The sequence below is a fragment of the Mobula birostris genome, chromosome 27 (assembly GCF_030028105.1).
Source record: "Mobula birostris isolate sMobBir1 chromosome 27, sMobBir1.hap1, whole genome shotgun sequence".
NCBI lineage: Eukaryota > Metazoa > Chordata > Chondrichthyes > Myliobatiformes > Myliobatidae > Mobula > Mobula birostris.
Window position 1 is genome coordinate 13,287,560 of NC_092396.1, and position 12,509 is coordinate 13,300,068.

The 12,509-nt window shown below is 39.1% G+C and overlaps 1 protein-coding gene across 2 annotated transcripts in view; it reads left to right on the plus strand.

Moving 5' to 3' along the window:
* Positions 1 to 12,509, plus strand: part of prdm16 (PR domain containing 16) — a 751,999-nt gene that overhangs the window by 666,943 nt on the left and 72,547 nt on the right. For both annotated transcript variants that reach the window (XM_072245465.1, XM_072245466.1), the window contains exons 8-9: positions 8,301 to 8,336; positions 9,417 to 10,800. In XM_072245465.1, coding sequence (XP_072101566.1) covers positions 8,301 to 8,336; positions 9,417 to 10,800 — 1,420 coding nt within the window. The remainder of the gene's footprint in view (positions 1 to 8,300; positions 8,337 to 9,416; positions 10,801 to 12,509) is intronic.

Consider the following 12,509-nt stretch of genomic DNA (forward strand, 5'->3'; position numbering starts at 1 on the left):
CTTATTGACATAGCTGTCAGCACCAGGTTTTCATGATCTCCATTATTTCAGAAGCCTTGCCAACTTTCTCCTTCATTACCCCTTAAAATTCTTTCAGATTTTTGCTTTGGTAAATTTTGCAAACTACCTATAATGTATCTGTCTCCTGATAGTTATCTCCCCAACAATTCCACGCTTCCTGCACCCCCCCCCCCCCCACACAAGCCCCAAGCCTCTTCCTCCAGGCAACTTTTTTCCCCCCAAAAGTTTTACCTCATATTGGGGGCCCACAAAGATGATGGTCTTCACTCAGGCGACCTTCAATCACTTCACACATCTTTGCACTCACCAGTTCATGAATTATTGTCCAGGACAGGAAAAAAGCCAAAGGCTTGGTTATTTGGTCAAATTGGCATTAAGGCCAATTCAAAAATTTCTGAATATAGCTTTAACTTTCTTTTACATATAATCACGTTAACCACTCAGAAAAGTTCTTCTTTGAAACGTGTGGTTGAATCACATTCTTGAAATCAATGTGGTCCATCACACTCTGATCTAGTGCCAGCCAACCATTACACATAACTCATTATTTACAGAGAGTTGACCTTACACGCTCTTTTTATTTTGCTCAGATTTCTGCTCTAGCCATTACAAATTGGAAATTAAATGGATTTTCTGATAACTGGTCTGTCTGCCATCTAAAAGCCATTAGTTCTCGGTGATAAGATTGTTTGAAAAAGTTTCCATAGGATTTTGCCATGTACTTCAACAGTGGCAAGTTGTTACTCATCATGTTGTTGAAAATTTGATGACTAATTCCAGTAGTCAAAGTGATAATTTACAGTGAGAAACTGCTACATCAGGGACAGCCTGAACACATAGTGAAAAATTTTGCAAGCTTGAGCATTTGTATTTGTGTTGGTTGCATCCTCCTGGGAGAGTGACCTTCGGGATGTGAAGTGCTCTGCACAATTGAACTAAATATGTAGAAGCTGTCATTTTTCATTTCAACCACACAGAGCCTGATGTTATTGGCATGAGCATACTTCCTCCCAAGTCAAGAAGGTAAAAAAAAAAGCAAATGTCAACTACTTCTGCAGCAACGAGAATTTAACGCTGTCAAATGGAGCTCTTCCTTTGACTTAATGTTTGATTTCACCCTCTCAAATTTAAATTTCACCACTGCCAACTGAAGGTCCTACGTTTTCTTTCTCCAAGGGTGGTGGAGGGGGTGGGGGGAGGAATAGTAAAATCTACTAGATTTTCCATTATGTTCATGGCCAAGAAGTTACTGGACTTACATACGTGGGTGGAGTCTTCACACTTCTGGCTGCTACTGGGAAGTAGTTCAGTCAATTGTGTTGGTCTGTAAACCATCAAACTCTTCCATGGGGACGTGAATTTAAAATACTTGGCTGAAGTTTGGATTCCAATTCCTAGGGAATCTTTCTTCCTTCTCAGTCACTGAGAACCCATCCTGAACAATTCATCGTCTCCCACGCAGCTGGTAACATAGAACTCAACCAGCCAAGCTTTTGTTCATTTGAGGGATAAGTAAGAGACTGGAAAACCTGCTGAGCCGCTTTAAGAGCTAAGGGACCTGAAATGATGATAATCATTTTGATGAAAATGACCATAAATAATCATATGACCATCGATAATCATAATGATGAAAATGACCATAAATATTCATTTTAGATAAATAATCTTCTCCTCCTTTCAGTTAAGATCACAATTCATGTACTTCATTGACTATAAATCAAGAAGGTATCCTAGATGAAAAGAGGAGAAGATTTATTTTCTAAAATTCTCTAACCTAGAGAATTGGAGAGACTGAATCACTGGACATGATTAAGGCAGAGATATATTTTGATCTATGAGGGAAACTAGATTTATGAAAAACAGGTTAGTTGCTGAAGTTGAGATCAGATATTTAATAGGAGAATAGACTTAAGGGAACTATTCTGTTCTTGATCGTATTTCTTATATTCTTATTTTCTTGTAAGAATATGGAAACAAAAGCAGCAGCAGGCTATTTTACCTGTTACGCCTGCTCTACTGTACAATAAAATCATTGCTGATTTTTGACCTCATTACTTCTTTCCTATACTAACCCACGTACATTGATTACCTTACTAGCAGAAACCTAACCATCTCTGTCTTATATATGGTTAGTAACTGAGCCTCCACAACCATGCTGGGTAACTAATTGCAAAGGTTCACCACCACTGGGTGGAGGAAATTCTTCTCATCTCCGTTCTGAACAGCAGACCCCCTAGTTTAAAGTAGCTCTTGACACCATTATATCTGAATTTATCCTGCCAAACCTTCAAGCCTTCTAACAATTTGGCGACATCAATGAGGCCTCCTCTCATTCTTCTGAACTCTGGAGAGTGTGGGCCCAGTCTGCTTAATTTCTCCTCCTGGGATAATTTTCTCATTCTTGGAACCAATCTGGTGAATCTCTACTGCATTCCATTTAATGCAAGTGTATACTTCTTTGGATAGGAAATGGGACATATAAATAATGCTTCAGGTGCAGTCTCGATTTCTCAAGTCCTCTTGTACTCAAATCCTCTCACAGTTAATTCCAGCATACCATTTGCCTTGCTAATTTGATTGCTGTTCCTGCATGTTAATATTAAATTACATGCACACCCAACTCCCTGTGAACACCAACATTTATCATGCCATTTAAAAAATACTCTTGTAATTCTTTTCTTCTACAAAAGTGGATGAGCTCACATCTCTATTGCCAACACACTTTCTATCATCAGCAAATCTGGGTTTATTCCATTTGCTTCACTCATACAAATCACTGATATATTTGAGATCATTCATCTCATATTCCACTTGGGTGTCCTCCAAACTGAAGGCATGAACGTTGATTTCTCTATCATCTGGTAATTTCTCCCCTCTACTCCATCTCTCTTTTTCCACTCCCCACTCTGGCTCCCTTCTCACCCCTTCTCTTCTCCTCAGCTGCCCATCACCTCTCTCTGGTACCTCTCCTCCTTCCTGTTCTTCCCTAGTCCTCTGTTCTCTCCTATCCAATTCCTTCTTCTCCAACTGGTTACCTCTTCCATCTATTGCCTCCCAGCTTCTTACTTCATCACCCTCCCCACCCACACACCAGCCCCCTCACCGGGTTTCACCTATCACCTGCCAACTTGTACTCTTTCCCCGCCCCACCTACTCACTTTGGCTTCTGCACCCTTCCTTTCCAGTCCTGATGAATCGTCCCGGCCTGATACATCGACTATTTATTCCCCTCTGTGGATGCTGCGTTGTCTTTAATGATTGATATAGACTATGAAGTTCAGGGATCCACTGGTCGCATCCTCCCAACCTGAAATTGACTTGTTTATTCCTAACCTCTGTTTTCTTTTCATTCAACTCTGGGATTTTTTTTTGAGAGACATAAACCTATGTAAACACAGATACCCACAAATTATGTAAATTCACACATAAACTGTTTTTCAATACCAGGATTTTCAAACTTTTATGTGTGGGAGACCTGACAAATATTGACATACTTACAAATCACACTTCCAATAATAATCTGTCGTGTTTCTGTAAAAGCTTTCAGGCTTCCTTTCCATTCATTGGGGTACTGCCAGTGATGCCTCCTGATCTGATTTTAAACTGAAGTGTCACCTACTCAAAGAAAATATTGCTCAAATTACAGAAAGTATACTTATTTATCATTATTCCCAGGCATTGAAATCTCTGCTAAGAGTGAGAGATCACATCTCAAAGGCTCTTTTTGCAGGTACCTCAGTCTGAAATGTGCACAACCACATTTCGCTTCTATTTTATTGTTGCCATTTTGGATCAATAAATTCAAATAGTTCGAAACATAAATTTCACAGATTTTTTTTTCCCCTTTTGGAATAGCCTTCCCATTTAGTTGTCTGACTGGCCTGCACTACTGCTCAGTTCTGGGGGTGTAGTCTTTGATGGTTATTATGCTATAGATTTATTGAGTATGCCCACAAGACAATGAATCTCTGGGTTGTATATGGTGACATATATGTATTTTGATAATAAATTTACTTTGAACTGAAGTGATGAAACATTTGATCACACATTCCTAAGCTGGAATACCCAAATACCATTTGTTTTGGCCCAGTAGTGTTCCTTCATTGCCATTCCCATACCCAACCCAACCTCATCGTGCAGCATAAGTATAGAGCTGACTGTAAGTTTAGTATGTGATTCTGTGCAAACTATTTATGAATAGCTGAAACCTATAAATCATCACCCAACTTCCATACTAGTAGGAAATTTAACTGAATTCTAGAAAGTCTTAATTATGTTTTTTTAAAACTTGTTTTCTCTGTGAAATGTATTCATAAGTGTTTTAATATGGTTAGTTATATTATTAACTAGATTGGGTTGATATTAATTGAAACAAGTCACCAATTAAGGCCTGAAGCTTTGATAAATAACTATGAGAATGAGACTCAGTAGGACTGATAAGCTGAGAGGTCACTGCTGGCTTTACTGTGTTTACCCAAGCCAAGTGAGTAATACCTGAAATTACCTTTTGAAGGACTAATTGTGGGCCTCAGCAGTGCCATTGAATTGTGCTGCTGGGCGTATTTGTTGTCAGTAGTGACCGGGAGGAGCATGTGTGAGCTCAAAAAGTACAACATCCATCCACCCTGAATGGCCAAAAGGAAATCTCTCAAGCAACAAATAGCATTTTCCACCAGACAAAGACCATATCTGTCAAAATAAAGATATTTCTGACTTTGTTGTTATATTCCTGTGACTACCTATGAACTGATGACTCTAATTTGAAAGCACTAATTGGATGACTCTTAATGGATGAAGCAGCTGGAAACTGCATCACAGGTCAAGGGATTTCCATAAATTCAGAACAGAGCAAAGAGCATAGTTCTTATTTCAGGTTTTCCCTTTTAAGCCTTTAGTTCGTAATGATAAATATTACAAGGAAAACTGACTTCCCATAGTACCTCAAATGGGCAGTCAAGTATCGGCTGCCGTATTTTCTGTTTGATTGAAGTCTTAGCACACAGAACTACTTTTACTCCCATTGGCTAGAAGGGACCGTGAGGCTGAGTACTAGTGGAGGATTATCTCAAAGTTCATCCATTGAGGTATATCTTTCTAAATGAATTATATCAATCTCATAACATTTGCTTATAACTCTGATCTGTGCAGCTGAACTTCCAGTTCTCACATTTTTGTGCATCTTTTCCCATTATAAATTAGTAAGTTCACATTTATAAGGGATTTTGTAATGTATTTTCTTGAAAGTCAGTGTGGTTTTCCACAACAATTGGTAAGCTGAGAGGTTACTCAACCATCCTGACTTCACTGTTTTGGGAGTTTCAGCAAGCAGATTACCATTATTCTTCAGTCCCACAAGTAGCTCAAATCCTGCCTGAAATGATTTGTATCTGTTATTTCTCCCCTAATAACTAAAATTTGTACAGTAGACAAGATGAAAAAAAACCCTTTGCTTTAATTTAAAGGCTTCACTTCTCGCAAATCCTTGAGCTCAAAGTTGATTTTTCTATATAAAGCTATAATCTTTCAGCTATCATTGATTTGTGCAATCACAGCACATGCACTGTATCTAATTTAACTTGAGTTCATCAATACTGTTCATTAGCTGTAATGGGCATATTTTTGTTTAACTAGTAGATAACCCTACAGAGTTTTTCAAAAGTATTTGAATGAAAATTGGTTGTGCAAATTGTCCAGATTATGCAATCAAAGTAATCAGTTTACACAAAGAATGTGTGCATGTCCATTTATACTGGGGAGAAAAGTTGACACCAAATAACAACCAAATGTTAGATGTATAATAGCACATCAAAACACACAACTATGGAAATCTATGAAGTAATATTTCATAGATTCACTTTCCTTCTCTGCACATTGTTCTAAAACTTAGTGCTGCTTTTATGGACAGCAACGTAACAGTCAATGATGCTCAAATCAAACAAGTCAATCTCAACAAAGCATGCAAAGTTTAACAAGATTTATTGAAAGGGAAATCATGTTTGACATGTCTGTGGATTTTTTGTCAATGTAAAATGATTATATAAAGGAGAACCAGTAGATGTAGCATATCTAGATTTTCAAAAGGCATTTTAAAAAGTACCACTTGAAAGGGTGTCACATTAAAATGTAAGACCTCTTGAGCTAATTGAATAAGTAAGTGCTATAGGACAGAAAACAAAGAGTACAGAAAAAATTAGAATGCATTTTTCAGGTTGGATATGATATTCCAGAGGGTTGTCCATCTGAAATAAAATCAGAAGTGAATCCTGTGTAATGTACAATCCATTTTAATGGCTCAGATCAAGTGTTCCCAACCTGGGTCCATGGATCCCTTGGTTAATGGTAGGGTTCCATGGCATTAAAAAAGATTGGGAACACCAATCAGAATGCAATATCTCCAAGTTATTGATGATGTGAATCTAGGCTAGAAATTGAGCCTGCAAAGGAAAATTGTCAAGTTAAACTAGTATCATGGAAATGGGAGATAATTCACTTTGATAGGACAGAATTGAAACTCAGAATATTTTTAAATGGTAAAGAAATAGTAGACATTGATTAATTAAGGAGTTTTGGTGTGCTGGTTTATGAAAAGCAGAACATTATTATGCAGAAATAATTGCTAGGAAAACAAGTGGAATGTTAAGCTTTACTGAAATGAAGGTTAAAAAAAGGAAGCTGACAAGACAACAGAAGTAATGCCATGTGGAAATTCTTTCTCCATGCTACATGAGGAACACTGGGGAGTGGCCATGTTTTTTACTCCTGCTTCTAGTTATGTTCCTTGACTTATGATAACAGCATCCAATTTACCATGGCAAATCAACAATGGCCATCTTTGAGCCATTTTATTACATAAAATACAGATTGTAATAGACGTTATTACAATTGGATTAGACTTTGGGAATATTCTCTACTAATGAAAAATGGAGTAAATAGATTAGAAAAACTTCTTACACATTAATAATCACTTAGATTCAAAGAAATTGTTAGAATTTCCATAGCCAGTCCCATCTATTTTCCATCCATTAAGGACACTGCACACTGGAAAGGCAAGTTTACACAATTGTTCCTTTACATCACTGCTGGACAGGGAAATGGAAAATAAAATTCATTCTGGAGAAGTGTAAGGTAATCTATTTGTAGAGACAAGAAACATGACATGGAGTGCATTGTAAATGGGGGAATTTTGATAGATTCATTGAGTATAACTTATGGCATACTTTTCACCCAATTGATCTACCCTGCTGTTTTAAGAGATCCCATTGATCTTGGAGAATATGTAAAAAAAAAAAATCCCTGACAATAAATAGATAAATTTGGAAAGTATCATAAGTAATACTTTCCTTAACATAGAACATAAAACAAGAGATTTAATGCTTGAACTACACAATACGTTAGGCTTAAGAGTTCATGTTTCATTCCAGTCACCAAGTTATAGGAAATATGTGATTGCACTGCAATGGGGAGAGTCCTAAGGAGATTCCTGAGGATATTGCCTAGAATTGAGAATTTTAGTTCTACAGAAGGATTGGGCTAAGAAAAGGCAAGACTGAAGAGAATTGGTTTAAGCATAATACTATAAGGAGTCCAGGCAAAACAAAACTTAATTCACCTAGTTCAATAATAGGGCATGCTTATAATAAGGATTTGGAGGAGAAATATTTCCATCTAGAGTGCAATGCATGCTTGCAATTCATTCTCAGGAAAGTTTTCATTGCATTTAAAAATTACTTACATATCACTAAATATGCTGTAATTGACAAGGTTGTGGACCATTATATGGATCAGGGAAAGGATAGGCCAACTAACATTTTTATGTGCTATGATTTTCTATGATTCCATTCATTAGTCAAAAAGGTTGCTGCTCTTAAATTTTTGTTGTTTAACTTTAGCAGTGGAATGTTGGATAGATTTAGAGGATTCCTTTTATATCTCAGAAATATTATTCGAGCTTGTAAGTACACCAATCATTCAGCTACAGAGATTGTGCACCTTTATCTTTGGAAAGGAGGGTAAAAGATGGAAAAGAAGAAAGGAAAATCCCAATTGAAAGCAGTCCCATCATGCAGGGAAGCATCCTGTAGTCAACTAATTGGGTGGCCAATGACAGTTGTAATCCCATTGAAGAGGGAGTGAGGTGGATGTGGGATGGGATGATAGATATATCCCATTGTACAGCTGCAAGTCTTTTACTGTGACAGTGCTTAGTATAAGTTAGTATGAGAGGATTTAGAATTGGTTTGATTATATTGTAATTTTATTTATCTGTATAATATTGACAGATAGGAGGCAGGGACAAGCATGGACACAGAGTGATGGTAAGAAATCTTTTTTTGTATAGCTGTTGAAGTGCAGGAGTACATTGTCACCCATAACCAGTGTTATCACTAAGTACTTCATCTCATTTTTTAAAGCCTGGTCATTTCTTTATTTAGGTTTTCTCATAAATGAAGGTAGTTATTGTCCATTGCCCTCAGAGAACAAGTAATAATTCTGATTTGAAGATGTGAGACTGCCCTGCTCTTCCTTGTACATTTTTGTGTGCCTAGTTTAGAAGAATTTCATTAAGTAATAATTTTGACATTAGTTAATTTGCTTCTGTTGTATTCTTTTGTGCACTATTTTACGTTCTGAGGTCAGGAAAAGACAAAGGGAGCAGTGAAAGACAGCATTATCCTTCCTCTAGGCACTATTGTAGTCGGTGAAACCGTACGGACAAATAGGGACTCAACAACCAATGTATTAAACATTCACAGGAAAATTAGTCCTTTAGAATTCATTTGTAATTAATAACTAAAATAAATCTAGAAAGTAACGTAACAATATGTTAGGAAGAACTCTAATAGATAATTTTTTCCCTTGTACTCTGTCTTTTTCTGGGACTACCTTTGTGAATACAGCCGAGCCTCCAGCAGGCCAAGTCTTTTTCCCCCTCGTTTTCATTGGGATGCTCCAAATGAATTTTAATGTATTAACAAACCACTCCCCTGATTTTCCTACACATTAAAGGTCTCCTTTGCGCTTTGTGGGAAGCAGCCCAAAATGCACAAGATTTCACTTTTTTTCCCCCAATCGTTATTCACATTTCTATATGAGCAAAAATGCATTATTTAAATACAAACTTAAAACCTGCAGTTGTGGCTTATGATCAGTTGGAGAGATCCGTAGTGGCAAGTGACCTTTCAGCTTATCTTCAATTATGATGTGTGCTTCCTTGGAGGAATTCAACGGCATTTATCACAATTATTTGGGTGTGTGTCCTGACCAAATTCCTACCGAGGCATGTGGCTTGAGTAGGTGACAATTATTACCTCAGTCTCTTGTTCTCATGTGCCCTTGTTATTAGAATTGTGAATGAAAACAATTATGCTACATATCTCCTTTTTATTTAATTACAGGTGAGGTCTGTCACAAATCGTACACTCAGTTCTCCAACCTCTGTCGACACAAAAGAATGCATGCCGATTGTCGGACACAGATAAAGTGCAAAGACTGTGGACAGATGTTCAGCACAACCTCCTCATTGAACAAGCACCGTAGGTTTTGTGAGGGCAAGAACCATTATAATCCCAGTTCAATGTTTCCTCAAGGTCTGCCTCTCACTCCCAGTGCCATGCTGGACAAATCAAAGCCTACATCCTCTCTTAACCATACACCCCTGGGGTTTAATGAATATTTTCCCTCACGCCAACACCCAGCAGGATTGCCCTTCTCACCAACAGCCACCTTTCCAGCTCTAGCGCCAGGCTTTCCGGGCCTTTTCCCCCATTCGTTGTATCCCAGAGCTCCTGTATTACCAAGCAATGCGTTGTTGAAAGGCTGCTTAAATCATGACATTGATGGAAGTGTCCAGAGCCCCATGGGAACTCCCTCAGTATCACAAGCATCTTCCCTGGTGTCAACATTCAATGACAAAGATACCCCTTTAGAAGGAAAAAACAACGTTCGATCTGAAAACTGTTTCACCGAGAAAAACAAAGTAAAAAACACTGACTTATCGGAAGGCAGTGACTTTGAAGACATCAACACAACAAGTGGGACTGACCTAGAAACGACCACAGGTACTGGGTCTGATTTGGACAGTGATGTGGAGAGTGATGGAGATAAAAAGAAGGAAAAAGCTAATTTGTCAGCCAAAGGAACTGATAAAATCACTTCAGTCTCCGTGAACTCGAACAACGAATTTGATGAACGGACACAGTATCTTCCATCCCAACATTCCTTTTTCCCTCCTCCAGATGACCAGAGCCTTCCGACTAGTGCTACTAATGATTCCATTAAAGCTATTGCTTCCATTGCAGAAAAGTACTTTGGCACTGGTTTTATGGGAATGCAAGAGAAGAAAATGGGATCGCTTCCGTACCACTCTATGTTTCCATTCCAGCTCTTCCCAAACTTCCCACATTCCATGTACCCTTTCACGGACCGAAACCTCAACCCCAATCTATTGGTAAAAAATGAGCCAAAGTCACCCAGGGAGCACCAGAAAAGTGGGAGTGCAAGCTCAGAGTCGCCCTTTGACCTCACTACGAAACGGAAAGAAGTGAAGCCTCTCTCTTCTTCCAAGCTCATGGTGTCTACGCTTTCCGGAGAGGAGCAGCCACTAGACCTGAGCATAAGTAGTCGCAGCCGGGTCAGTCAAAATGGCCCGGGAGAGCCCAGGAAGAACCACGTTTTTGGTGAACGCAAAATGGTGATCACTGACGAGCTACCCAAGGTGCAGCACCAGCAGGCTTTTCATTATGCAAAGCCATCACCCTTTTTCATGGATCCTATCTACAGGTATTCGTAGATCCTATAGTACACATTATGCCCTATTTCAAAGGATACTACCATGGTTTCCGCTTGAGTTGTTTCATTAAGACAAAAAATATTTCATGAAGTGTTTGTAGATTTTTTTTCTTCAGTTGTATATTACTTTTGAGACATGACACAACCTCTGGTTTTCTCCCTTCGTTTCCTTAATCTGGGAAAAATTCCATGGCTGCCCACAGCCCATTTTCCCCTCACAAATTTGCTCCACCCCTCTCCTTCCCATATCCTCGCTTAGATGTGAGGAGGAGTGGGCAGGAAAGCAGGCAAGCAGTTAGGAATATATTGGATGCCATCTTACTCACAGTTAGATAGGTTGTCACAGAACTTAACAACCACTTCTCTGTGATAATGCTGGAGAGTCCACTAATTCAGCGGTTCCCAACTTTGTTTATGCCACTGACCAATAAGCAAGGGGTTCATGGACCCCACATTGGGAAATCTTGCTCAAAGATAATGCCGATGATGCTTGCTTGTTTTCCAATTTGAAAACTGGAGAAAAATGTCAAAACTAATGAGCCCTGTAATGATTTTGAATATCATGTGCCTCAGATACTCCATTATGCAACTTGGGCACATTTACCTGAACCATGCATACTCACTGTATATGAACCACAGACTGGTACTGTGCAAGCGCCAATGCACCCAAATTTACACTGGGAATATTTTGCCTGCATTCTACTCTCACAATCTAGTTGAATTAACTTCAGATTACAACTAATGGCAACTTTCCTCTTATGGATTAAATAACCGTTATCTTTGCATGTGTGTGTGTGTGTGTGTGTGTGTGTGTGTGTGTGTGTGTGTGTGTGTGTGTGTGTGGGTGTGTGTGGGTGTGTGTGTGAACTCAGTTCAAGTTTAATTTTCATTCAACTATATGTGAACATAGCCAACTGAAACAGCGTTACTCCGGGACCCAAAGTGCACCACGCAGTGCCAACAGTTACACACAGCATAAGGCACATCTAGCACATATATATCAGTAAAATACACATTCAACCAGTGACTACACATAGAAATATTTAGTCCAAGACACTGATCCCATGAATGTTGCAGAAACCTGCAGTCAACCACAATACAGCTTGTCTTCTGCTGAGCGAACACTGGGGGCAGCACCCACTCCAGCCTAGATAGTGAGCTATACCACCTCCGGTGGAGCGCATCAACTCTGATACCTCTCTCCTCAGCGGCGGGAAACAGGCAACACCACAGCCTGAGGCCTAGTCATCGCTACAACCGAGGCCACACCGCTCCCCCGCCATCCGCCCCTGCCATCCACCAATAAATTAGTGAATCAGATTTGCAGCGTTCCACATTAACATTGTGCTGTGTGTGTGTTTGGGGAATGAGTTCATGCCTACCCATCTACACCAGTGTGTGTGAGGTCCTCCACCAACCTGTCGACATTTACTGCTCAGACCACTTGTGTAATATGCATTCAGATTCCCAGTATCCCCTCCCTTCAATCAGGCTGAAAAAAAGTAAGGGTTACGTGATTTTACAGTCAATTTAAGCGACACAATAAGAAAATGGGCTCACAGAGGCATTAGCACAGAATTCTGTGTCTTGCTCACACTCAATAAATTTGCCTCTAATGAGGTAGGTCAGAGGCTGATAAAAGAGATTGAGTAACAAATCATTGATTGACATCATCCTTGGCCTTGCAAAATGATGACCAA